Here is a 26,488-nt window from a genome sequence, read left to right on the forward strand (position 1 = left end):
CTCAGCACCCTCTTTCACCTGTTTATTTGTTTATTTCCTCTTCTTCAGTTGCTTTGACCTGTCCTCCTGCTCTGCTCCACAGCACCTGGAGGATTGGTACTTCCACAGACTGCTTTGCTGTTTTTCAGCTTCTCTCTAACCTTGTCCAACCGCCCCCTTCCCACAGTGCCTGGAGATCCTGCGCCCCATTACCCATCAACACCAGCAAGCTTTGTAGCAGGGCCCTGCATCCTGGTTTGGTGCATTTTGTGTTTTGGTTTCCCCTGGCTCTTCTGCCTGCATTCCACCTCTCCCCCAGCCAGCCCCAGCATCTCACCACGAGCTGCCCTGGCCGCTGCAGGACCACAGCGACATCCTGCTCCCACCATCCAGGTGCAGTCCCTTCCTCTGGCACCACTCAGTGAGCAGCATAACAAAAGGAGAGTGGGAAGAGGAGGAGTTTTCATTCTTTATTTGTGGAACGGTTTGTTCGGTGAGAAGGACAGAGCTCTTACAATCACAGCAGGGCTCCAGCCGAGCGCTGCTCACAAAGGCTCCCCAGGCAAGCACTCCTCCTGTGCTGAGCCTGCCCAGCCCCCGTGTTGCCCATAGGACACAGGGCTCCCTCCATGCAGAGCTGTGCCTCCAGCTCATGAATACAATTTCCAGGCAGGACAGACCCCAGTTCCCCGCCACAGCATGGATTTCATCCTCCCCACTGATTCCCCAGGACAGCTGAGGCAATACTGGAGCATCACCCACCTGCATTGCTCAGCCTGTGCTCTGCTGAGTGGAGACTTTGTTTCCTGTCCCTCCTTGCAGGAAGGAGTTAGCTCCTTACAGGACATGAGTGCCCATTGCCAACACTGGTCCACTTTCAGACAGCTCTCTGCCCCTTTCCTGTATCCCACATGCTTTGCAATGAGGGGGAGAGCAGCTCCTCAGCTGCTGGGGAGACCAGGCCTTGCCAGAGGTCCTGGCTGCTCTGCTGGTGGGTACAGATCCCTAACAGACTCTGTACAGCTCAAGTAACAAACAGGCTCATTCAGTGCTGAACCATGGGAAGGACAGACTGCTGGAGAGGTTCTTGGAGGAAAGAAGAGCACAGGTCAAGTGGTAGAGCTTGACCAGGACATAATGAGCAGCAGGTATTTGAAGAGCAGCACTAGGAATAATGGAATGAAATTTTCAGGAGGAAATGCAGGTGGAATACTAATAGCAGCTCTTGACTTGGACTACAGAGCAATCTCCCAAAGGACAACATAACCCTGGTGTCAGAGCATTTAAAAATAGCCCCAGCACACCACTGGTAAATGCAATACATGGAACAAGCCTGAAGGGTCATGGGCAGATGGATTTGTAATACATCTCCTCTATCTCCAACACTTACAACCTGGCAAGGAAGCAATCAGCAACAGCAGGTCACTGCTTTTGGGCCATGCTGGCAGACTATCAGAGCAACTTGTATCCATTTCACTAACTGCAACCTGCTCTTGCTTGAGAGATTTGTAAGAAAAGAACTACAACAATCCCATGAGTGCCTCTAACCTGGAAACTAACCCCCAGGGCAGTGTTTCCAGAACATAAGAAGTGACTAGAGCCAGGCAGAGGAATCATCTGAGGAACAGGTTTTGGTTGGGAAATATTTCCATTCAGCAGCCATGCAGGTTGGGACAAAGTCTTGGTGCAGCACCACTTAGGGAAGGGTATGGGAAAAGCCAGCTTGGCCTAGAGCAGCCAGGAGCCTGCCAAGGGATGCCCAGGCACCCAAGCTCCCCGCTCCTGAGTGTGGGATTCATGGAAGAGCAGCAGGACACAGGACAATCTGCCTCCCTCAGAGAAAGGGTTCCCCTCTGCACTGAGACACATGGGCAGGCTTTGCACTGCATGAGACACCCGACCATGTGTGATGCTGGTGGGCCAGTTTTTTTAGCAGAATGGGTAGGAAAAGCCATGGCTGAGCATGAACCACTACAGCACAGCTACAGCAGTGCCTGCAGAGGCTCGTGTCTGCTGCTCTCAAAGTGGCTGCCTTAAATCGGTCTGCACATGCATCCTCTCTTCGGACAGAGCAGAAAAGGCTGCCAGGTATTAAACCTCTGTGAGCATGCTGGCAGGAACCTGCCCTGGCAGGGGATGGGGCTGCCTGTGAGTGTCCAAAGCCAGGAGGTACACATGGTAAGTTTGCTTCATCACAGCTGGGAGCGTTGCAGGGACAGGATCAGGGCGAGCAACTCTACAGAGGCACATCCCCTGCAACAGCTGCACAGAGAAAACCTGGCTAGAGGGGCACTGCAGAGCTCATCCAGCTTACAGCTGTCCTGCTGTCCTTCCCAGCAAGGGTTCACCCATTCTGTTCTTAATTCTTGAAAAGTCAAGAGTGCACACCCACCCCAGGGGAAGTATCTCTGCCTTAACTGCAGCCCTTTTCCCCTGCCCCACAAACCCATCCCAGGCATACGCCTGCAGCCGGCTCCAGCACAACCCTGCCCCTTGGCCCATTCCTGTCAGGGACACAGCACACATTCCCCAGCTCCCTTCTCCCTGGGGAGGGTGCTCTGTTAGCAGCTTTGCATCATGCAGCAAGAAAATAAATAAATAAATAGGATTGCACATAAGGGAAGAGGTTTGCAGCTGGAAGCCCAAGGGAGAAGGTCTGAGATGGGGCTCCCGGCACAGTTCAGTACCAGTAGGTTTTGCCCAGGCCTCTGGGAGCAGCTTGGTGAACAGAGACCTGCACCCACCCAGCTGGGTGTGACAGTCTGGTGCTGGGACACCATGGGCAATTAAGAGGGGCACATTCTCCTATGGTTTTCAACCAGTTTTGCCTACTGTTTTCTGCCCAAGTCTCTGTCATTTCCCTCATCTCTGTATCTTTCTCTGCTTAGTGAATTTTTTACAGTCCAAGATGCAGGAGCCAAGTGTGCAGCCTGTGACATGCTCATTTCCACACCTGCAGGAGAGGGATGGATGCTCTCTAATGTTTTGGGACTCAGGTGCTAAAACTCAGCTCCCAAATGTGGCTGGCTGTGCTAGCATGTGACTGCTCACAAGTAAATGGGTTGCCAGGTTCAAACCTTTCTCAAGTCTGAAGTCCAGGCATTACAGCTGCAGATCTGTTGCCATAAGGAGCAAACCAAGGCCATGCTAAGTCTGCACTGTCCCATGTCAGTCCCATCTGGCAACAGCACTGCCCTGAGCAACACAGCCATGCACTGGGCAGGATTTGCCCTGTACTAATACTTCTGCTTGTTTGTGAGGGTCTGGGCCACACACGTAGTACACATGGGCCTAGAGAGAAAAAGAGGTAGACAGGAGACACCAGAAGGAGAAACAAGCACAGAATAAGCCAAAGCAATTTTCCACTCTCCTTCTCTCAGTCTTGGTCAGATTCCTGCTTCATCTGGAGCCCCAGACAGCACGTGCACAGGCAGCTGGAGCACATCCTGCTGGTCTCCTGACCTGACTGTAAGGCAGTGACCTTGCTTTTTCCAAACCAGTCACTGTAGATGGCCTCCTGGTACCCTCTTCCCTTTTGAAAGTGCTTTCCAAGGATGCTGTGCCAGGGAAACCCTTCTGCACCTTTCATGGTGACTTGGCCATTCACCTCCTTCAGTTCACAGGGCTCCTGTAGCTTCCTTTCAGAGCCTATCTCATGAGCAGTCACGCCTTCAAAGTGCCTCTCTCAGTGCCGGTCGGTCCCCCATCTGCGTCCTCCCAGGCTAGGAGAGCCTTTCCTGGTCCTCTGGTTATCCTTCATCAGCTTCTCCTTCAGGTGATGCACAATGGGCTATGGGTTGGGATGAAGATGTTTGCCAAGGCAATCACTTCCCACAGCATCCCCAGGCTCAGAGAAGTAAGGCCATGCTCCCACTCAATCTCTTCAGAGCCCTCGTGAGCTCAGGATGGTGAGGAAGAGTAGTCAGCCCATTCAGCTCTCAACCATTCCTGGACATCCAGGGATCTCTGTGGGACAGAGAAAGGAAAAAAGAAAGATGACATTAGTTTAGCAAAACAGAGGCTGAAGTAGAAGAGATTCTGATGCTGAAGCCCAGAAAGATATTACACTTCCCTGGGACTCACTGGTCCTGCCTGGTGTGCACCATGTCCTCTGGCTCCATCTTAGCTTTCAGGCACTATCCCCAGCTGAACACCCTCTTGAAGGATCCAGTGGATGAAAGAGCACCCGGAGCAGACCACTCTCTCTGTGACCAGTAGTGACCTGCCCATACATGCCACCCCATGCCAGTGCTGCATGTCCTCAGGTAGGTGAGCTTCTGCCCCCACATTTTGCAGTCATGTTCCTGCAGTGCCCTTGCACTCCGGAGCTGTGTGAGTGGGGTGATCAAGCATTTGGCAGAGGTTGCTGTACCCCTGGGCAGCTGGGTGCTTCAGTACCAGAACAATGCTTTTCCTGCAGGAGCTATAAAAAAAGCAAAGCTTTTTTTTGCATGAAATAATTGGAATAAACAGATGCATCTCTACATACACCCTCAGGTCAGCTGCCCAGGAGATGAGGACACATTTCCTTCTGCTTTTAATATCTGTGACTCTACAAAAGGGAAGACACAGGGCTTTTTCTGCTTTGTGAGATACCCAAATGACAGCCACATTAGATGGAAAAAAATGGGAAATTAATCTTGAGATAGAGAAAGGAACAAGTACTGCAGATGCCTGGGCTCTTATTTTTATTGATAATGGTATTTTAATAAGGACATATCCAAGATTGTTGTCTCTGTGTGCGTGGGGACAAAGCAGCAGTTAAAACCAGAGTGGATCTGCAGAAAGGGAGGGGGAAAAAAAGGAATCTGTTCTTTGGGAACACAATGGCTCTGGGGAGAATTCTGAGGACCCAAACTGAAGTTGTATTTCTTGCACAAATCAAAGATGAAGTTCCAACATGAGGGAAATGGTTTACAATAGTGGCAGTTGCCAGCATCACTTTAAAAGGACTGCTCACACTCCAGCTGCCTTACAAAGTCAGTCTTTCCTTCCTTCCTTTCTTCCCTCCTTCCTTCCCTTCCTCCCTTCCCTCCCTTCCTTCCTTCCTTCCCTGAATGGGCTGCCCAGGGGGGTGGTGAAGTCACCATCACTGGAGGTGTTTAGGAAGAGACTGAATGGGGTGCTTGGTTCCATGGTTTAGTTCATTAGATGGTGTTGGGTGACAGGTTGGACTCAATGATCTCAAAGGTCTTTTCCAACCTGGTTAATTCTATTCTATTCTATTCTATTCTATTCTATTCTATTCTATTCTATTCTATTCTATTCTATTCTATTCTAATCCACACAGTCTCAGTCTGTACCACACCTTGCTGCCCAGAAGGATTCTACTTCAAACTAAAGAAGGAACAAAAGTCTATCCTCTGCTGTTCCCTCCTCCAAATAAAAATCTCTGTGGATGGCAATTTATTGCTGCTGGTGCAGCCTCTGCAGAGAAGTGTGGGCTGGGGCTGGCAAGCTGAGGAGAAGCTGATTTGCCAAATCATCTGGATTTAGATGATTTATGCACGTTTGGTTCTGTACCTGGGGCACTGTGGGTTGTCAGCACCTAAAGGTGTCACAACTGTAGCCCAGAAATCTTGCAGATCAGGAGCTCTTTAGAAGATCTCTGATAGTTCCAGCGTGGAGTAAGAGCAGCTCCACAACTACAGCAACTTCCACAGGCAAGGGCCCCACAATCATGCAGGATGGGACCCGGGGCTGACAGTTTAACCAGGGAGGAAAGCTGCACCCAGCTATGAAGTCCTGGCGACAGAAGCAGTGACTTTCTGCAGTGCGGCATGTTAAGCACGCTGGAGTTTTTCCAGAACAAAACTGGAATCTCCGAGTGAAGATTCTCTGCCCTTTTTCATCAGCTTGGAGTCAAAGGGCTCTTCTTCGGCTGTCCTATAGATGGAGCTTGTAAGCTTACACGGGAACTCGAATCGTGCTGCGAGCTCCCGGGGCAAAGCCGCCGCTGTAGAGAGCTCAAAGTGGGAGGAAGAAGGAATGCTCTGGACAAACGGCACAGCTGCATCCAGGAGACAGTATCACAGTATCACGGTATAACTAAGGTTGGAAATGACCTCGAGGATCATCGAGTCCAACCTGTCAACACAGACTCCATGACTAGACCATGGCACCAAGTGCCACGTCCAATCCCCATTTAAACACCTCCAGAGACGGCGACTCCACCACCTCCCTGGGCAGCACATTCCAATGACGAATTACTTGCTCGGTGAAGAACTTCCTCCTCACCTCGAGTCTAAACCTCCCCTGGCACAGCTTGAGACTGTGTCCTCTTGTTCTGGTGCTGGCTGCCTGGGAGAAGAGACCAAGCCCTTCCCAGCTACAACCACCTTTCAGGAGACAGAGCCATGAGGGAGAGTGGCACTACCTTTCTGACTCTGCATGCCGCAACCGCTGTGATTTCATTGCCTCCTTTCCTCGTTGCAAAAAGCTTTCCCTTTGCAGTGGTGCTACCAACCACCCTCATCCCTCACAGGCCAGCCCTTGACATCCTGGCTTAGCTCTTCCTAGGGACTCAAAAGTAGTCGATGCTTCTGGATAGCTGGGTATTTTATGACAGGGTTAACACTGCAGTGACTTTCTGCTATGCTATCAACTCCAAGCCATGCACATGAGTTTTGACAGGAGATAGAAGTCCAGTGCCCTCTTCCTGCTGCCCCCTTGGATGCATCTCAAGCTCCAGTTTCTATGGCAATCATCACAGTTTTGCTTCATGCCTGCTAAACTCTGCTGCTCCCTGCCAGCGAACATCTCGGCTGAGCTATTCACCACCAGTGAGAACAAAACGGTGGGAAAACTGGGGCCGTGCTCCCTTAGCTTTCACTTCATCTCCATGGGGCCACATTTCTGCTGAATGTGCTGACAAGGAGGTGAGTGTGAGCAAGGTACCTCCGAGCTGTGGCTGGTCGTGGGTTTGGCAGCTTGGGCTGCCAAAAGCCATGTCTGGAGCTCAGAGAAGCTATCTGTACCCATGGTTGAACAGTGTGGATGTAGGAACCATTTTGTGCATCCAGATGGAGTTCTTTGGGGTCAGGAGAACAAAGAATGGTTTCATTTCTTATGTCTGTCAGAAATAGGCATGGCTGGACCCTTGGGTAAGAAATGGAAAAGGGAGGACTGCAGTTTTTCATCTGTTTTTTGAGGTTCTCTTGCTGCCTCTCACCTTTGGCAGCACTGGCAAGGCTGAGAGACAAATAAAGCATCCCTGGCTTTTCTTAAGATAGAAGGTGAGGACTTTGTCCCCGGGACACTCATGGCCCCTTCCTGTTCTGTGACACCTCCAGGACTCATTGGCTTTAAAGCAGTGATGCCACACATGACTGAACTTCCCTGTGTGCAAATGGAACCACTCAGCAAATGTGTGCTATTAACAAAGAAAGTCACTTAGGAACAATTAAGAGATTGGCCAGATGCCAACAGAACAGGGGTGTAAATCAGCTTATCTCCACTGGCTGTAATGGAGCAAGGCTGACAGACTCTTAGGTGACCACTGAGCTCCCTAACTTCCTGTAGAGCAGCCACAGAAATCCAGACCCTCTTTGCCAAAGTCTCTTTAAACAGCAAGGTTGTTTGGGATGCCCTACAGCTTCAAAAGGAAATACCCACTTCTTGTTTCCTTTTGCTTAAATCCACAGGCTGAAGCCACAACAAAGAAGAGAGAGGGTCAGAGCTCCTTTTACAGCCAGGCTTTCACTTCCAGCCCTTTAGAGACAAGGTGGGAAAATCTAGAGAAATGAGTGAGTAAGGATTAACACCCTGAATGCTGCCAGCACAGAATGCCTACAACTGGTTGTGTCCTCTCAGAGGAGAAAAGTGCAGCCGGCTTTCCCACCCCTCCAGCCTAGCTCTTAACACCAGCTGCAAGGGCAGCTCCTCCACATACCCCTGTCTCCAGCTACAACCAGCAGCCTCTCCATTGACATGTGCCTGATGTCCATCAAGACATGAGGGTACTGCTGCCTTGCTCTCCATCATCATCATAGTATCAGTCAGGGTTGGAAGGGACCACAAGGATCATCTAGTTCCAACCCCCCTGCCATGGGCAGGGACACCACACACTAGATCAGACTGGCCAGAGCCTCATCCAGCCTGGGCTTAAACACTTCCAGGGATGGGGCCTCAACCACCTCCCTGGACAACCCATTCCAGGGCTTCACCACTCTCATCATCATCAGAACACAAGCCAAATGGTCCAATTCATCTCTATCTGACTCTCATGGAATAGTGTCAGTGAGAGGCAATGGGACTAATCACTTTATACAGGGGCACATTCATTAGAGACCTCCAACATGGAGCTCTTTGAGAGCCACGCTGTGCTGAAGGCACAACTCCTTTCCATCAACTCAATGCCAGCGAAATCCATGGAGGTGCTCTCCATCACCACCACAGTATCCCAGAGCAAACCCTGGCCTGCTGGTCAGTAACACAGTGCTAGGGCATGCTGAGCCCAACTACTTTCCCTCTTGTTCACGTGTAAATCAACAGTGACATTCTGAAGTCCAGGGAGCCCAACTTTCCTATACACTGCCATTGGAGCGCTGACGTCAGCGGAGTGATCTCGGATTTATGCTGCTGTCATTGAGAAAGGAATTAGACCTAATTGATTTACACCCCTGTAAAACTGATGTGCAAGGAGGGGAACTGGGTTTACAGTACACAACCCAGGCCAGGCACTGATGGAAGGCAGGGCTGGCTACCCAGAAAATGACAGAATCTGAAGGCTCCTTATTTATGGTCTCCGAATGTGTGCACGCACGTAGGAAGGAGGGTTGGAAGATGGCAATGAAAGTAAACAGAACCTCACTTATCCTAAACATCTGCCTTGTAAAAGCAGAAAATCAGATGTTGCCCTGGAACGTGTGCTATGTGCTGCTCTGAGCAGCACAGAGGGAGCGCAGCTCGCCTGACCTCTTCCAACATTTCCTCCGCCCTGAGGCCTGAATTCCTCAGGGTTCACAGGCCAGAACATAACATTCAAAACAGAAGCCAGTAGAAGAAACCTTGCAGCCTCTCTTTCTGACTGGTGCCTGTTCACCTGTGGGAAGGTTGGATCTGCTCACCAGCTGTCTAGACATGATGGGAGGGGTGGACCACCCACCCCCCACCAAGCAAGGCCTGTGTGGCGACAGGCCATGTGCATTCATCTTGCTAACTACATAGGCAGCTGGATAGCACTGATTTAGATTCCCTTATTTTGTTTCAGTACGGCTCTAGAAGAGGCGGAAGACTAATGATAAAATAATTAGTGATTAATGGCCATTAGTGACATTTGCTCATTAGCCATAACACATCCCAGGCTCAAGGGCAGCCATTCTGTAGGGTGAAGACCTGCTGGGAAATGAAAAATGAGCCCCTCAATCAATGGGAATCAATTGATGCCCACATAGCCACAGTGGGACTTTGAAATGCCCCCAAGGGACATTTCTTAAGGGGTCAAGGCAAGAATGAAGAAGGAAAAAAATCCTTCCATGGCCCTAGGCTGGAGATTGACAGGACATTGTCCTGGTCATTTCCTAAAGTGGTTTGCAAATCTTTGAGTCCCTAGAGGTGTTTAAGAGGGGATTGGCACTCGGTGCCATGGTTTAGTAGTCATAAGGTCTTGGGTGGCAGGCTGGACTTGATGATCCTTGAGGTCTTTTCCAGCCTTATTGATTCTATGATTCTATATACACTGTGGAAATCTCCATCTAAGCTACCTGACCAGAGAAATGGGCTCCTTGGGAGCCCAGCCCTCAGACTGCCGTAGCTATCCACAAGGCAGCTGAGTAGATCTTCCCCCAAGCATCAGATGGATCTAGGGTGGAATGAGGGCAGAGGAAACCTGGATTTCACTCTGCAGCCTTCCTGCACTCCAGGCACACAGGACAGTCTTCAGCTTTGCATTGCACACTCTCTGCATCTAAATGGGGGTCTCGCAACCTACTAAAGGCTGGCACAGATTGCCTGCAGATTCTCCCCTCTTTCTTTTCCTGCCTCTCCAATCTCTCACTGGAAACCCCTGCTATTTTCCCATGTTTCTGCAACCTGTCACCTACCATTTGCCAACACTTCTTCCTGTAACCTTTAAATAGCATATGTTGAAAGTGCAGGGTGCAAGTATCCCAGGGTACAACAACATGAAAGGAACCATCTGAGCTTTCTTCACAGATCAAGGCAAAAGTAGAACCAGTTAAAGCATGCTAAAAAAGACAAGGTGTAACATAAGGGCACGAGGAACCCCAGAGTGTGCCCATCCCAGAGTTACTCTACTTTATGACAACACTTACTTAAGAAAGGAAAAAATTGCATCTCAACCCCTCCAGTGAGCTGTAATCCAAACCTGTGCTTCAGGGCATCTTTGTACTTGGCTGTATGAGGTGATGTTCCAGATGACACATGGTGATGCTGCTTGTTTTGTTGCAGGGCTCTGACACAGCATTTTTCCTCTGCAGAGCTCATTGATGACTCCTAGCTACAAGTCACAGCCCCCAGAATGCCTGGCTGTGCCTCCATCAGCTCAGGGGGTTGTGTGTCTTTCCTGACATTCTCCTCTGCACCACTTTGTGCTTATTTTATACTCCCTGTGAGCTCTCCTATGGGACAGGGATCCTGCAGCCACTGCAACCAAAGCTGAACTTTGACACAGCTTCCTAAACAGCTTCAATTCTTAGCATGTGCCCAGCTTGCTTCTCACCAGGTGGGCATCAAGTTGGCTTCACATCTCCACTTATTGGTTGTGCTGTCAAACTTCTCTGAAGATCTAGACAGAATACATCTGGTTAGAAGACCATCCAGTCCAACCCTCGACCCAGTACTGAAGGGTCAACACTAAACCATGTCCCTAAGCACCAGGTCCACAGGCTGCTTGAACACCTTCAGCCATGGGGACTCCACCAGTGCCCTGAGCAGATCATTCCAATGTTTGATAATCCTTTCTGTGAAGGAGTATTTCACAGAATCACCAAGGTTAGAAGAGACCTCAAAGATCATCAAGTCCAACCTGTCACCACAGACCTCATGACTAGACCATGGCACTAAGTGCCATGTCCAATCCCCTCTTGAACACCTCCAGGGATGGTGACTCCACCACCTCCCCGGGCAGCCCATTCCAACTTCCCCTGGTGCAGCTTGAGACTCTGTCCTCTTGTTCTGGTGCTGGTTGCTAGAGAGAAGAGACCAACCTCTTCCTGGCTACAACCACCTTTCAGGTAGTTGTAGAGAGCAATGAGGTCTCCCCTGAGCCTCCTCTTTTAACATCCAGCCTGAGGCTCCCCTGCTGCAGCTTATAACCATTTCCTCTTTGTTCTTTATCACCAGTTGAAGATAGATCTCCCACCCCTAGGATAATCACTTGTATCTACCTGGCTCTTAAATTGATGCAGACGGCCATCCTATCACTAAACCTCAAACCAGGATCTTCATTCGCTTTGCTGAGAAATAATGTCCTCATCAGATTCCAGGTTTAAAGGACTTCTCTTTTTTGTTTGTTTATTTGGGTTTTCTGTTTGTTTGGTTTTCGGTTCCCCCCCTCCTCCCAGCAGAAGATCCTCAAAGCAGCTCTGGAAAGCAGCCAGCATGTGAACAGCTGCGAAGCAACAGGCTTTCAAAAGCTGTGTTATCTTCTTTCTCTTTTGTTTGCTTGCCCCAGCTTTTCTGAGGGGGTTGGGTGTTTCTTGTTTTGAGTTTTGGGGAAGTGGGCAGGAACATTGTTTGCTTTGCTTTGCTTTTCTGTTATTGAACAGATTGAAGGTGGTTCCCCAAAGAGCAACAATTCCTTTTGAAGCTGTTAAATCAACCCGTAAAATCCCTCTGTCTCCCAGCAGGAGCTCTGGACTGCTGGAGAGTTAGGAGCCTTGTGTAATGCTTTTGTGAGGTGTTCTAGTTTTTGGCAAAGGATGATTTTCCTCCCTGTGTGTGGTGGGTTTACCCTGGATGGGTGCCAAGTGCCCACCAAAAACTGCTCTATCCCTCCTCTTCTCATCTGGACAGGGGAGGGAAAATGTAGCCAAAGGCTTGAGGGTCAAGATAAGGACGGGGAGATTGCTCAGCAGCTACCATCACAGGCAAAACATACTCAGTTTGGGGAACAATAATTTAATGTATTAGTAATCAAACCAGAGTCAGCTAATGAGAAATAAATCCTAAATCTTAAAACATCTTACTCCCACCTCTCCCTTCTTCATGCTCTTAACTTCACTCCCAATTTCTCTACCTCCTTTCCAGGAGGGAGTTGTGGTCAGTTCATCACATCTCTCTGCTGCTCCTTCCTCCTCAGAGGGAGGACTCCTCACACTCTTCCCCTCTTCCAGCATGGGGTGCCTCCCACAGGCAACAGTTCTTCATTAATTCCTCCAATGTGAGCTCTTCCCATGGGCTGCAGTTCTTCATGAACTGCTCCAGCCTGGGTCCTTTCCACGGGGTGCAGTCGTTCAGGAGCAGACTGCTCCAGCTTAGGTCCCCTGTGGGGTCCAAACTCCACCTGCTCCAGCATGGGATCTTCCACAGGCTGCAGGTGAATATCTGTTCCACCACTACTCTCCATGGGCTGCAGAGGGGCAGACTGCCTCACCATGGTCTTCACCACATGCTGCAGGGGATTCTCTGCTCCTGGGACACCTCCTTCTCCTCCTTCACTGATTTTGATGTCTGCTGATTTTTTTCTCTTGCATATTCCCACTTGTCTCTTCAGCTGCAATTGTACAGGTTGGGGGTCCCCCCCACTTCAAAAATACATCAGCACAGAGGCACTACCACTATCACTGATGGCCTTGGCCAGCAGTAGGTCCATCTTGGAGCCATCTGGCATTGGCTCCATCAACTGTAGAGGAAGCTTCTAGCAGCTTCTCACAGAAGCCACCCCCGTAGCACCTTGCTGCTACCAAAACCTTGCCACAAAAACCCAACACAGTGCTCTCCTGACAACAGTGCCATGTGCAGGAGCATGTGCTGCTGCTGTGTGCTCAACTCATTGCAGTTGAAGGGCTCCATTCAAATGTTGCATCTGCAACTCTCAGGGCAATGGGAGAACGGAGACACAAGCTACTGCATGTACACATGAGGTAAGTGGGATCTCACTCTGCTCTCGAGGCACAAACCATGACATCCTGACTGCATGAAAAAAACTGCCCCTTTTGATGCTCTCTCAACCTGAAATGCCAGCAGAGATAAGCCTGCTGCTATAACCAGAGCGTTGCATGCCAGATAAAGCAGCCAGTGCTTTTGTCTTGGGTTGTGGCATGCTGTAATTTCCTTTCCTTGGTGTGATGCCAGCATAGTCCCTAAGCTGGGCTTACACCCAGTTTCCTATGCTGTTGTTTCAACTAATACAGACTTAAACCCAAACCAAACAAGTTAACAATGAGCAGAACATCTTTCTCCCTGTAGGAACAAGAGAAAACCAAACAGCACCCTCACTCCTCTGCTTGCCTCTATAGTCTACCCCCTGCTGAAAGAAGCTGCTGGGATGGGATTTCAGCTCTCCTACTGCCATAACCAAAGGACACACTTCTGAGCAAGCTGCTCTCACTGACCCTTGAAGGGCCAGGATGATCTCCAGAGGTGCCTGCCAGCCCCAGCTGTTCTGCAGTCCTGTGAAATACAGCAGGTAGGAGCACTGCTGTGTGCCAGGCTCAGAAGGTCATGCAACATGAAAAAGGACATACATGAGCACACCACCATCTCTTCTTTCCTGCCAGCCAGCTGTGAAGAAGCAAAGACTACTTCCTAAATTTCCTGTGAAAATTAGGTTTCTGCCCTCTGGGCAGCACACTGAGCTTGGGGGCTGTGGAAATACATTAGCTGCCAGTCTGGCACAAAAAGGTAGTCCAGTGACAGCTTCCCTAAGGACTCTTGAGGTTCCCCAGTGAGCTCCAACAATGAGGGCTCTTCAGTTAAGTGTCACTGACTTTTGAGTAGCAAGGTGGCAGCAATGTGAGAACTACCAGCTCAAGGAGAGGCCAACCACTGACTGCAACTGTTGTTTGCCCTGTTCATTCCAAAGTTCTGCAATTTCCTGCCATGCTGTGAAGGCTACCTGTAAATAAACAATCAAAAGAACCAGCCTTTGATGGGAGGTGCCAAGATGAAGGCAGCTGACACTGACAAGACAGGACAGCAAGGTTGTTTCTCAGGTTTGAAGAGGTGCAACGTAGGGTCAAGTTCTTCAAGACCTCACAAGTTTCCTTGTGGCCCAGAAGTATCTGAAGTGACAGGCTGCCAGCCTCAGCAGACAGAGGGGGACCATCATGAAGAGAATCAAATTTAGGGCCATTATGACAGAGATGAAGCCCAGATGCCTTCCCTGTCCAGCTTTTCTGAAGTCGAATCCATATATGAGAACAGCAAACAGTCCTCTGGACAAGAGCGAGCCCAGGGATCTGACAAACAAATGGGACAGAAGGTCCTTCAGTGCTTGCCCATGAATGCCTGGAGGGGCTTCACACTAAAAAACGTCCTAAGTTTGAAGAAGGAAATGTTTGAGGACATTTGGCTTCAAGTAATGAAAAAAAACATATGTCTTTCTCCAGACTGAACGTCACTGCTTGGGGAATTCAGGCCTGAGCTCTCATTTCCTTCAACTGCTTCAAATGCTCCAAGGATGTCTGGGAAACCTTGTGAATGAGTTTTGGGTGGCCTGTTTCATTGTTTCATGCAGAATAACCTGGGGCCAGGGAAAAATGCAATAGAGCTTTTATTTTAGAAAGTCCACTAGTGGCACAGGGCAGCTTTCTGATTAGAGTAAACCAGGTTGGAAGAGACCTTCAAGATCATTGTATCCAACCCATCAACCAATCCAACCCACCTAAACTAACCAACCCATGGCACCAAGCACCCCATCAAGTCTCCTCCTGAACACCTCCAATGATGGTGACTCCACCACCTCCCCAGGCAGCCCATTCCAATGGGCAATCACTCTCTCTGTGTAGAACTTCTTCCTAACATCCAACCTCAACCTCCCCTGGCGCAGCCTGAGACTGTGTCCTCTTGTTCTGCTGCTGGCTGCCTGGGAGAAGAGACCAACATCCACCTGTCTACAACCTCCCTTCAGGTAGTTGTAGAGAGTGATAAGGTCACCTCTGAGTCTCCTCTTCTCCAGGCTAAGTAACCCCAGCTCCCTCAGCCTCTCTTTATAGGGCTTGTGTTCCAAACCCCTCACCAACTTTGTTGCCCTTCTCTGGACACACTTCAGCAAGTCAACATCCTTCCTAAACTGAGAGGCCCAGAGCTGGACACAGTACTCAAGGTGCAGCCTAACCAGTGCAGTGTACAGGGGCAGAATGACCTCCCTGCTCCTGCTGGCCACACTGTTCCTGATGCAGGCACCAAGTGTTCAGCCAGGGGGTTGTTTTCTACTACAAAAAGCCAGGACATCCTCTCCATACTGCCTTGTCACTTGGAGAGATACTTAGTCAGGAGGATCCTTCTCAGCACTATTGAGGGACTCCCCGAGTTGGCAGCAGCCACCAGATATTCTTTGTGGTCTGATATGCAAGGACAAGCATAGAGAATCAGGAGTAAAGCTGTCAAGGCCAGATGGCTTAACAGAAGCCACCATGATTCCATCACAGTCACCCACAAGGCTCTATTGCAAGTGTCCAATAGGTAGCAAGCAGAAGCAAATTTGCTCCTTTGCCCTGTACTAGGCTTTCTTTTTATTGAAGAAAGTGTTAAGAGTTTTCCCTATGCTCAGCAACTCTTGCTAATAAAGGACTGAGCCAGATTCAGAGACTCAATGCACAACCAGTGAGCTGGCTGGAGGTAAGGGAATGGGGAAGAAGGCCCAGATCTCTGCTTCTGATTCACTGGCAAACATCCAAACCAACTGTCCCATGGCTGCTCAGAACAGAAACTCTCTTCTCAGAGGAACTTGGTGCATTTCCTAGATGTGAACACCCATAACTGACAGTCACAGCTACCTAGATTGTTCTAACCTAAATTCTGCCTCCTTGAACTGAGCATTTCCAGGACAGCTGTCTGCCTTGAGCAAGGGATGGGAATTCCACAGGTGGAATTCAGGCTAGGTGAAACTGAGCATTACCGTCTCCCCCTTCGGAATCACAGGGATGTAACATGCCTCATTGTGCTATGCATGGAGTGTTTGTGATGCTGCTGGGTTTCCCTTAAGGCTGTTCCTGGGGGTAAAAGGCAGCAGGAGAGGACAAGACACAGAGGATATCCTTACTCCATCTCTCACATGCAGCTCTGTGGCTGCCTCTCTCGCAGGCAGTGTTCCCATGCAAAGCTCCAGTGCAGATCTCTGATCCCAAGGGCACGAGTTGGAATGGCCTCACATGTGGGAAATGGTTTACAACCAAGTCCTTTATCCTCAGGCAGCCTACATACCCCACACTAGCTCCAGAGACCCAGCAGAGTGCAGGGAGGCCAAAGGAAACACTTCCACCACACTAACTGCTGGTGCCCTGCTGAGCCACCACAGCCCACTCCATACACTGGGAACTGGCAGCTGCTGGCCTTTCTTTTTGATGGGAAGGAGCAGAGTCTGGCAGAGCCTCACCAGGGAAGGACAAAGGTGATCAATGTTCCTGCCACCCAGCCCACCTCCAAGCTGCTCTTCTCCTTCCTCAAACACAGAAAGTGACATGCATCAGGCACTGACCCCAAGAGAAGAAAACTAAAGCACAGCCAGATGGAGGAATTTGCTCTTGTGACCCTCCCAAGGCATGAAGGAGATGCTCCTGCCAGCACCTTGTTGTGTGGCCACTGGCTGTAGTTCCAGCAGCAGCCAGGAGGAAGGGAAAGCATCTGGCTCTTTACATCCACACAATAACATTTCCCTCATTTTCAGAGTGGTGCATTTCATCTCCTGATCCCAAAGTGGGTGGGAAAGAGGCACACCCCCCCAGCAGATAAGCACTTAAGATCTGACCAAGGTCACTACGCAAGCCAGAGCCACTAATGTTATAAGGCTGGTTTCCAAATCTCCACTCTCCAACCAACTCTGTGCAGCTCTGACATCCCCTGATGAATGAGTGAGCTAAGATTGATGCTGGTTTAGGACTAACATGACTGATGAGGTAGTGAGGGCACCAGTTTAGACTGGACCAGAATAAACCAGGTTGGAAAAGACCTTTGAGATCGAGTCCAACCTATCACCCAACACCATCTAATCAACTAAGCCATGGCACCAGCTGCCTCATCCAGTCTCCTCCTAAACACCTCCAATGATGGTGACTCCACTACCTCCCTGAGCAGCACATTCCAATGGCCAATTGAAGACAAAGTGGATGACATTTTGCCCAAAAGTAGAATTCTTCATTCCAGTAAACCCTATCCTTTCCCTCAACTTATTCTCCAGAACTGTGTGTTATCCACCTGCTTGACTACTTGGGATTGGGATGTGACAAACAAAATAGAGGACAGGGCAGCATCTGCCCATGAGAGGTGATCTGGGGAGAAATTCTGTTCTTGTGATTCCAAAACACTCTGTTGTGTTACACAAATTCATATCTGGCAAGAAGACCCAGGCCATGAGACAGCTCAAAAGCAGCTGTGCCTAAACAGGACTTTGATGATCTATTTTTAAGCATCACCACTTGGGAAGAAAGGGGGAAGAAGTTACTAGTTCCTGTTCTTCTCCTGTCCTTCTGCTAGAGAGGGACCACACCCAGAGATGTGGAGACGTGGCACTTGGTGCCATGGTTTAGTCATGAGGTCTGTGGTGACAGGTTGGACTTGATGATCTTTGAGGTCTCTTCCAACCTTGGTGATTCTGTGATATTTCCCAAGCTGCCCAGGGCAGATCAGGTTTGTTCAGGGGCTCTCAGGCTGCCCTTTAGCCAGACTGCAACAGGTGCACAAGGCAAGAGGGAAAACTTCTCTGGTGAAAGGAAACCGAGCAAAGTGGTGAAATGTTAATGCTGCAGCAGGGCAGGAAGCACTCACGCTTCTCAGGAGTGGTTACAGGACTCATACAAGGTCAGGGTGTCTTTTACAGAGCCTTAAATTCTGACAGCACCTGACCTGGCAAGGCATAGCTGCTGCCACTGGGAAGTAAGAGATGTGATGGTGATCCTTGGGATAGGCAATGGCAGCTTGAAAACCTGACACTGGCACCAGTATCAACAGCTCAGAAGGGAATGAGCAAAGGCAAGGGGAAAGCAAACTGAAGAAGGAGAAGAAAGAAAAGTCTCAGGTTTTTGAGGTTTTCTTAAGGCAAGCTCTGGGGTCTATATGGTTTGCTGATGCCTAGGAAAGGCAGGTAAGTGATTCAATACAAACAAACCATCTGGAGATGTTGAGTCTTTCCCCTCCAGCGGCAGCAGTGACTGACAAACAGAGTACATAAACAACAGAAGCTGTACAAGCTGCATGGTCCTGTACATCACAGCCCATCCTCCATAGCCACGCTGTGCAGTGACTGTCCCTCAGGACACACATACTCTGGGGAAAGTGGAGGTGACATTAACCCTCTCTGAGATGGCATCTTCCCTAGATGTATCCCTAACCCACAGGGGGCACAGCATAAAGCAGCTCTCCCTCATGCTAGGAGCTCTCAAGCCTTTTTCCATCACAGCAGCAGTTTCCCACTTCTGTTTCTGAAGACTAAAGAAAGACTGGAGCCTCCTGAGCAGCAATGCAAGTGCCCTGCTCTCAACCAGCCAAGGAGTCAAGAGGTGCTAGAAAGGGATATGAATGTGTCAGGGCTGTGCAGAACTGCAGAGCACAGCACTGAAACCAGATCTGAGGTGGGTGGCTTCCCACATGATGCTGTCTCCCACCTAAGAACAAGCAGAAAGTCTTATTTTGAAGACTGAGCAGCACGTTATACCCCTCAGACATTCTCCTTGTAGACTATTTCTGAACTGTCCACATGCATGGCCTCAGTGCAGAACATCTATCATCACGCCTTCCTCTTCCCTCCTGACAGTACTTAATCTAAGAAGGAATGGACCTATCTTTCACTTCACACCAGAGCAACCCAAAAGCAAACACATTCACTTCACCCTCTCTGTACTGGAGCTGCACAAACAGCCTGAAGGACAGCTTAAGTGGCAATTTTCCATAGTCATGGTTCCATGATGGGAAGGACACTGCTCCTGGAATGTCCTGCAACTCTATCAGCTCATTAAACTGGGGACAACCCTATTAGGAAGGCATAGCTGTGTGGGCAGGGAGAGAGATGGAGCCCTGGCCATCCTCTGCTTCTTTTTTGTGCACCAAATCTCCAGTAACTTTCAAAAGCAGCTCTGGAGCTTAAGTGTCATTTTCAAAATTGCCTTGGATGATCATTCAGCAGTAGATGCTTCAGTCCAATTCTTTTCCTCTTATCCTGCTCACCCACATCAAAGGGTGGAGCACAGAGGTTTCTGCCCGGGCTCATAAATGCTCCCAGGGTTTACAGGGCTAAACCTGTGCTGAAACCACTCAGCCTCACCACAGCTGAGTTCACACTATGCTTTGGTTTCCTTCAAAGCAAAGCAAGAGCTGCCCAAGCAGCAGCTGGCTTGCTGAGGTGCTGCACGCAGCTGATGGTATCACAGGCAGACACAACACAGCCCCGCAGCATGCAGCACCCCAGGTCTGCACTGCAAACAGCATGAAAGCAGTGTCCAGGAATCCATGGGTGGAGTGGGCATTGCACCTGGGTAAACACAAGGCCTGTTTTCCCAGGGCCTGACTTTGAGCTGGTGATTGCACCACAGCAGCCCTCAGGGGTTTTTCTGCTTTACTCTCTGGCAAACACCTTCTACAGCGAGTGAGCAAGTGATTAGCATCTACCACAGAGATATAAAAAGACTTCCCTGCAAGGTGGAGCTCGGTTTGCTGAGGAGCTCAGTTTTAGTCACTGTGACCTGCAGCACTTGAAGGATGCTTCTCTTCTCCCAGTGACCCTGCCCTTGCCTGCTTCATCAGCAGCTGCTTCTGTTTTGAGCTAAGTTCTCAGCCAGGAAGTCTGAGATTGTTCAGCCATCCTTTCCAGTGCAAATCTCAGCTGAGCAAAACACAACAGCAAGACCTGTCCTCCTGAGCCCAGAAAGGTGGCTGGATGTGAAGCAGCCCTTGCAGAAGTTAACCAAAGAGAAAAAATCCCAGCAAGACCTCTCCAGGAACATGCAGAAATGTCAGGGGCAGATGTTAAGGGGACACTGGGTTCCCACTTCAGTGATTTATTTACTGTAATGTCCCCTTCTCTTTAGGAAGGGCCAATCCATACTTCACAGCAGCATGACCCTGAAGCGATCCCAGGCTGTGCCGTGAAGCCCAGCTGTAACCTGAACCTCCATTTAAATATGGATGGTCCCACTGCAGGAAAGACAGTCCTGGTATTTACAGCAGGTTCAAGCAGCTCATCTAGAGCCCTCTGACAGTCTGGCATGGAAGGGCTTTCAAGTTCATTAAATCAGTTGCATAATTATAACAACACAGAAGTTGGGGGCTTTCAGATTTCATATTGGAGAGTGAGCAGCAGCAATATAACATTGTCTGACTCCTCCACGTTTGACCCTGCAATACAATGACTCCCTATGATGGGCAAGAGGACAGCAGCAACCAGGATTGAAGGAGTAATGGCCAATAAAGAGCTCATGATGTGCAATGAAAGAGTAGTTTCTGTGTCATGGAAATCCATCCTGTGGGAATTCCTAGCTGAGCTTCTCATACATTACTGAAAGCCAAATGTTAACAACTTCCATGTAAGGAAGATAAAAGGTGGAGCAGGTGAGATGAGCACATACACTCAGCTCTGTTATTCATGCCTCACAAACCAGTTCAGCCAGCCCTTTAATCACTCAGCAGCATCCTCCAGCTTCTCTGTCCTGATTTGCATTGATGCTCATAATGCCTCCTTAGCCTGGCTTCCTTTATCACCAGCAGAGAAATGTGGCATCCCTGAATGAATCACACAAGAAGCAGAAGGAAGGAAGAAAGCTCTTTTTTTAAATCATCAGCCAAAGGAAGGAAATTTAACATGTACTTAGGGCTAACAAAAAGGGAAGCACTTGCAGGGGCTGCAGTCACACTTTGATGAGGGAGAATGGCTCAAGACTAACTGATAACACAAAATGGCTGTCTACTGCTATTAGACAAGGGCTGGCCTCTTCATGCAGAGTTCATAGAATCAATAACATCAGAAAAGACCTCAAAGATCATCAAGTCCAACCTGGCACCCAACACCCCATGACTACTAAATCATGGCACCAAGTGCCACATCCAATCCTCTCTTGAACACCTCCAGGGACGGTGACTCCACCACCTCCCTGGGCAGCACATTCCAATGACCAACAACTCTCTCTCTGAAGAACTTTCTCCTCACCTCCAGCCTAAACTTCCCCTGGTGCAGCTTGAGACTGTGTCCTCTTGTTCTGGTGCTGGTTGCCTGAGAGAAGAGACCAACCCCCTCCTGGCTACAACCTCCCTTCAGTTGGTTGTAGACAACAATCAGGTCTCCCCTGAGCCTCCTCTTCTCCAGGCTAAACAACCCCAGCTCCCTCAGCCTCTCCTCATAGGGCTGTGCCCAAGGCCTCTCCCCAGCCTCGTTGCCCTTCTCTGGACACCTTCAAGTGTCTCAATGTCCTTCTTCAACTGAGGAGCCCAGAACTGGACACAGTACTCAAGGTGTGGCCTAAACAGTGCTGAGTACAGGGGCACAATGACCTCCCTGCTCCTGCTGTCTTTTGATGATCTGGCTGGCCCCTGATCACCACCCTCCGTGGTGAGGCGTCACAACCTAGCGGCAGTGGCCTTACAGACAACCTCACAGTACTCTGGCAGAGGCACAAAACCGTTCAGTTGTTAAATGAAGCTGGATCAGGCCAAGGCTCAGATTCCTGCTGCAGAAGCCAAGAAATGACAATAGCTGGCAGTTGTAAAGCATCTTCTCTCCAAACTCCTGGACACTGCTCATAGAGGCTCTGCCCTCCCCGGCACCTCTTGCTGGCAGGCTCCATTTTGCCAGCAAGTGAACCGAGGCACCGAGGTGCGAGATGAGTCACGGCAGCAGAGCGCAGACCTCAGCCACCTCAGTTTCTAATCTGGCTCTTGTATCATAGATGTTTGTCACTGCAGAGCAGGAGGATATTTTTGGGCTGTGTTTCTTCCTGCGACTCAACCAGCACCTCACAGAAAGGCCTTTGTGCTTCAGAGAGAATTAAGGTCTTGAGGAATTGTGTACAAAGCCTGAACAAACACTTTGGCACTACCAGTAACAGCAGCAATATAACCCAGGCTGCTCTCAAGGGATGGCTACAGACACTGGAGGCTGAGGGTGTCTCCAAGTTTCTCCAAAGATGCCTTGCAGAGAGGGACAACTCCAGCCTGGATCTGGACTCTGGGATAGGTTTACACCCCCAATATGTCCAGGGTCCTGCCCAGGTCCCAGTCCTGTGGGACTCCCATCTCCCTGATAGAGATTTGACTGCCCTTGGGGTCCCTCCAGATGCCCTCTGGAACTGCTCATGGTAAAACCATCTTAGCAAAGTGGTGCTGGCAGCAGCCACATGGCAGGGCACTGGGAGCAGCATGGCCACAGCAAGGCAGGCTCACTTGCTGCACCAACAAGTGTGCAGGACAGACATACCAGAAGAGGCAAGCTGCACTGGGCTGCCACTTCCAAACCACAGCTGCTGGCTGGCACATATTGCCTTGTGGAGACACCTCAGGATAATAGATAGAAAGCACACTAAGAGTGATGATCTCTGAGGTCTTTTCCAACCTTATTGCTTCTATGATGCTGATAATTAAAGCCCAGGCACCATCCCTGGTGCTACCCAAGAACCCAACCCTTTGCCATGGCTCTGCTGCTGGGAAAGCTCCATCTTCCCACTTGCACCTGCACCCCCTGCTTATCGCCAAGGCCAGGGCAAGGAGACTGCTGTGCTGATTTGTCTCCATACTTGTCAGACATGCTCACCACAAAGGCATGGCGCCTGCAGGATGGCAGAAACTCCTGCTCCACGCCCTCCCCAGTCGTGCCTTGGCAGGCAGCAGAGCTGCCTTGCAGAAGGAAGCAAGCTTGAGCTTCATTTTAGAGGAACTCACTGCTCCACACAAAGCTTCAACAGCTTGGGAAGGAACCTGGGGGCTCAGAGGAAATCACAAGTTATTGCTTTGTGTAATCCTTTCCTGTGCCAAGGCTTGGGAGAGGACTTTTCAAGTGCATGGGCTTGTCTTGGTGTCTTCTACAAGGGAGAGGAAGAAAAAGATGCTTCAGGAAAGAAGGTGGTTGCAGGACTCAAATACCCCACCTCCAGAAGGGAGGGAAGGAAAACAGGGGAAATAAAGATGGTGCCTTGGTGCCATGGTTTAGTCAATTAGGTGGTTTGGATTGGTTGATGGGTTGGACACAATGATCTTGAAGGTCTCTTCCAACCTGGTTTATTCTATTCTATTATTGCATGGACAACAGACAGTTTTCATCTGTTGCCCATCACTGGCTTTTGCTGGGCACCTCTACGTACAGGTGGAGGTTCCTACCAGAAAACACATTTTAAAGCGTTGTGGGTTTTTTAACCCACCTTCCAATTCTTCCAGCACTCAGACATTGGAAGTTAAAACCCTCAGCCAACACCAGCTAGAGGACAAGCAGGCACTACCCAAGCATTCTGACCCAGCTGCTGAATCAAGATGCTTCTCTCCCCAGCTATGCCTTTTATTCAAAACGCAATGGATTTGGCAGGGACTCTTCTTGGCCATCGGACTGGTGGTGCTTTGGGGGATGCTCACAAGGTTATCATCCCACCCAGAGGAGCTCTTTCTTTTAAAAATGCAAGGAGAGATTGCCACATTTTTCACTTGACTCCAGCAGAAATCCACTGGGAAACTAATTTTGCCATGAAGTAACTCAGCTTTGGACTCCTGGGTGTTGGAAGGAGCGCTGTGAGCTTGCCTTTGTTTCTATACAGTGTATAGAGTATAGAGCTGTGTGGGTGCCTGAAAGGAGTGCCTGACTCTGAAAGACTCTGGTAAAGAACTGCAGCAGGCTGATAGAAATGATTCTTTGCCCTGGCTGCATGGCTGAAACTGGGTCTGTCCCATTTCTACCATCAGAGCATCTGCTTGGAATGAAGCTACACCTTCCTGACATGTCAGGAGAATTTTGACAATTCTGCCAGCTCAGGTCCTGAGCTGCCCCAAGAAAATGGAGGAAAAGTCTTAGTGAAGGCCAAAGACAGCTTAGGACAGAGGAGAGGATGAAAAGTTTCCCCTTTCTGAGCTGCAATGACAGGATAAGAAGGACTGGTGGACTTGTTGGAGGGGCCAGACAGGGATGCTAGAGGTGCAAGTCCTGTGTATTAGGAGGGTAAAGTGCATAAACAGTAGGAAACAGCTGGGAGCAGCCATGGTCTCAGGGATGATGCTGGGCACCAGTATCATGGTTTAGCTTTGGGGATGGAGGAAAATCCTGTGGGCTGCAGGGCAGAGGCACAGCCCCTCTATTTGCACCTCACCAGCACTCTCAAGGAGCCACAAGGCACGGCAATGCCTACAGAGGATGATTTCCTATCAGCTTGCTTTGTTTGCTTGCTTGTTTAAAGCCACAGAATTTTGTTAAAATGACAGTGAGGTCCTGCACACCTCTGCAGCTGTTTGGCTTAGAGAGCAGTTCTCCTCTCTCCCTCACACACACCTGCACCAATCTACACAGCTTGTGCCAGTGCTCGAGCAGGGTTAGGTAACCCAAGGTCAGCTGTGGGTCACCTCATGACTGTCATTGTATTAGCACTGGCTGGAAGGGGAGACTGATGAGAGCCTTCACAGCAGTATTTCTGAGGAGGGACATCATCTAAACCCAAGGCACAGGATAGTCTGATCCTGTGGGCAATGCTGTAGCCAGGAGCACACCACCAGGAATATCCCTCCTCCTGCGCTGCTCCCACTGTGAAGGGACCTCCATGGTATGGGGCTGCTTGGCAGCCAGGTTGGAGCAGTCAAGATGCAGCAGCACTTTTCCCACAGTGAAGGGAAAAGAAACACTGAAGACAAACAATCCAGCTGTTTAGGGAGCATCTCAGGTTTGCAGTAGGAGTTTCCTCCCATGACACAATCCCTGGCTTTTCTTCCCACTCCAGTGGTATGAAGGAGCCATAAAGTTGCTGCGGTGAGCCTGCTGAAACTTTTGGCTGGCAGGAAAGAATACCTGAGGAGCACAGCACTGGTGTGATATGCTCTGTGCCTTCTCCAGTGTCACACTAGGATGGGGCATGATTAGGGACCAGCTTGATAATGCTGTCTTGCAACCCCTGGCCCTAAGACTGGCAAAGTGAAAAGGTAACACCCAGGATGAACACCCAGGGCTAGCATTTTGTTGGGTTGTTACTGGACAGGAGGATCAGTTGTCTGTTAGTCATCTCTAGTGGATCTCCACAGCCTTTTCATGGGGTCTGGAGTCCTTATCTCAGCTGATTCACTCAGTCATCAGTAGGGACAGGGCTCTGCCCACTAGCAAACTTTGAACACCTGACCTGGGCTACTTAAGTCCTTGCTTGCAGTTTGCAGCTGTAGAGAACTTTTCCTTGCACACCAGTTGCTTGTAATGAGCCAGCTCTTCATCAGCACCTCCCATCCTTGGGAGAAGCCAAAGGCTGCACAAGGCATGGAGAATAAGGGAAAGGAGAATCCACTGAGCTGCCTGCCCTCCCTCTGAAGCACTCAGCTCAGGCAGCACTCAAACATTTTGCTTCATCTCTCAGTAGCCCTCTCAGTGAATTGGGTGCTTGTTCTATCTCAGGTAGAAAAGTTACAGTTTGTGAGTGGTTCTTCATCATGGTCCCCCTGCATGACCCCTTGGCTCAGCCCACGGAGGCCTGAAGGTACCTGGCATGGTGTGCTCTCACTATGCTCACTGCTTGGGTGATTTGAGTTTAAACATAGTCCCACTGCCCTGTGCCAAGACCTGCCCCATCACCTGCCTGCTCCCTGCCCCAGGTATCTTTCTGAGGCCCTGGCTTGCAAGGCCAGGGCTCCCAGCACTGCCTTTGTCAGTCAAGAGGAAAGAGTAATGATTTGAGACAAAAATATTTGATGCCATCTACAGGTAAAAGCAGAATGCTTTTATTTGCTTGATTGGTTTTCCCCTGCTCTTCCTGGACTGGGGTCCCACTGCAGGGGGTGGCATGGCACAAGGCAGAGGAGCCCATCTTTAAAAATAAAAGAACACTCACCTTCCTTGCTCTGGGAGCATCAATTAGGCTGGCTGCTGGGCTTGGACAACCCCCTGACGCTGGGAACAAGCTGTGTGTGCATTGCTCCTCTAATCATAGAATTGTCTGGGTTGGAAGAGACCTCAAAAGGTCACCCAGCCCAACCTCCTCTGCAGCCAACAGAGGCATCCTCAACTAGATCAGGTTGCTCTGAGCCCTTGTTAAGCCTCACCTTGAGCATCTCCAGGAACAGGGCCTCAACCACCTCTCTGGGCAATCTGTTCCAGTGCTCCCCTACCCTTATGGCAAAGAGCCTTTTCCCAACCTCCAATCCAAGTCTTCTCCTCTACAGTTCAAAGCCATGACCCCCCACCCCATCCCCACAGGCCCCTGTAAGCAGTTTCTCCCTATCCCTCTCCTAGACC

General features: G+C 49.8%; 1 protein-coding gene across 1 annotated transcript in view; it reads right to left on the bottom strand.

The window, feature by feature from the left end:
• Window positions 1–436: 436 nt before the first annotated feature.
• Window positions 437–26,488, bottom strand: part of LOC137459940 (beta-2 adrenergic receptor-like) — a 40,802-nt gene continuing 14,750 nt past the window's right edge. Inside the window, exon 2 of the mRNA XM_068170610.1 lies at window positions 437–3,945. Coding sequence (XP_068026711.1) covers window positions 3,911–3,945 — 35 coding nt within the window. The 3' untranslated portion in view covers window positions 437–3,910. The remainder of the gene's footprint in view (window positions 3,946–26,488) is intronic.

This window comes from Melanerpes formicivorus, unplaced genomic scaffold (genome assembly GCF_026170545.1).
Source record: "Melanerpes formicivorus ecotype bairdi unplaced genomic scaffold, bMelFor1.0.p_v2 SCAF_464, whole genome shotgun sequence".
Classification (NCBI taxonomy): Eukaryota; Metazoa; Chordata; class Aves; order Piciformes; family Picidae; genus Melanerpes; species Melanerpes formicivorus.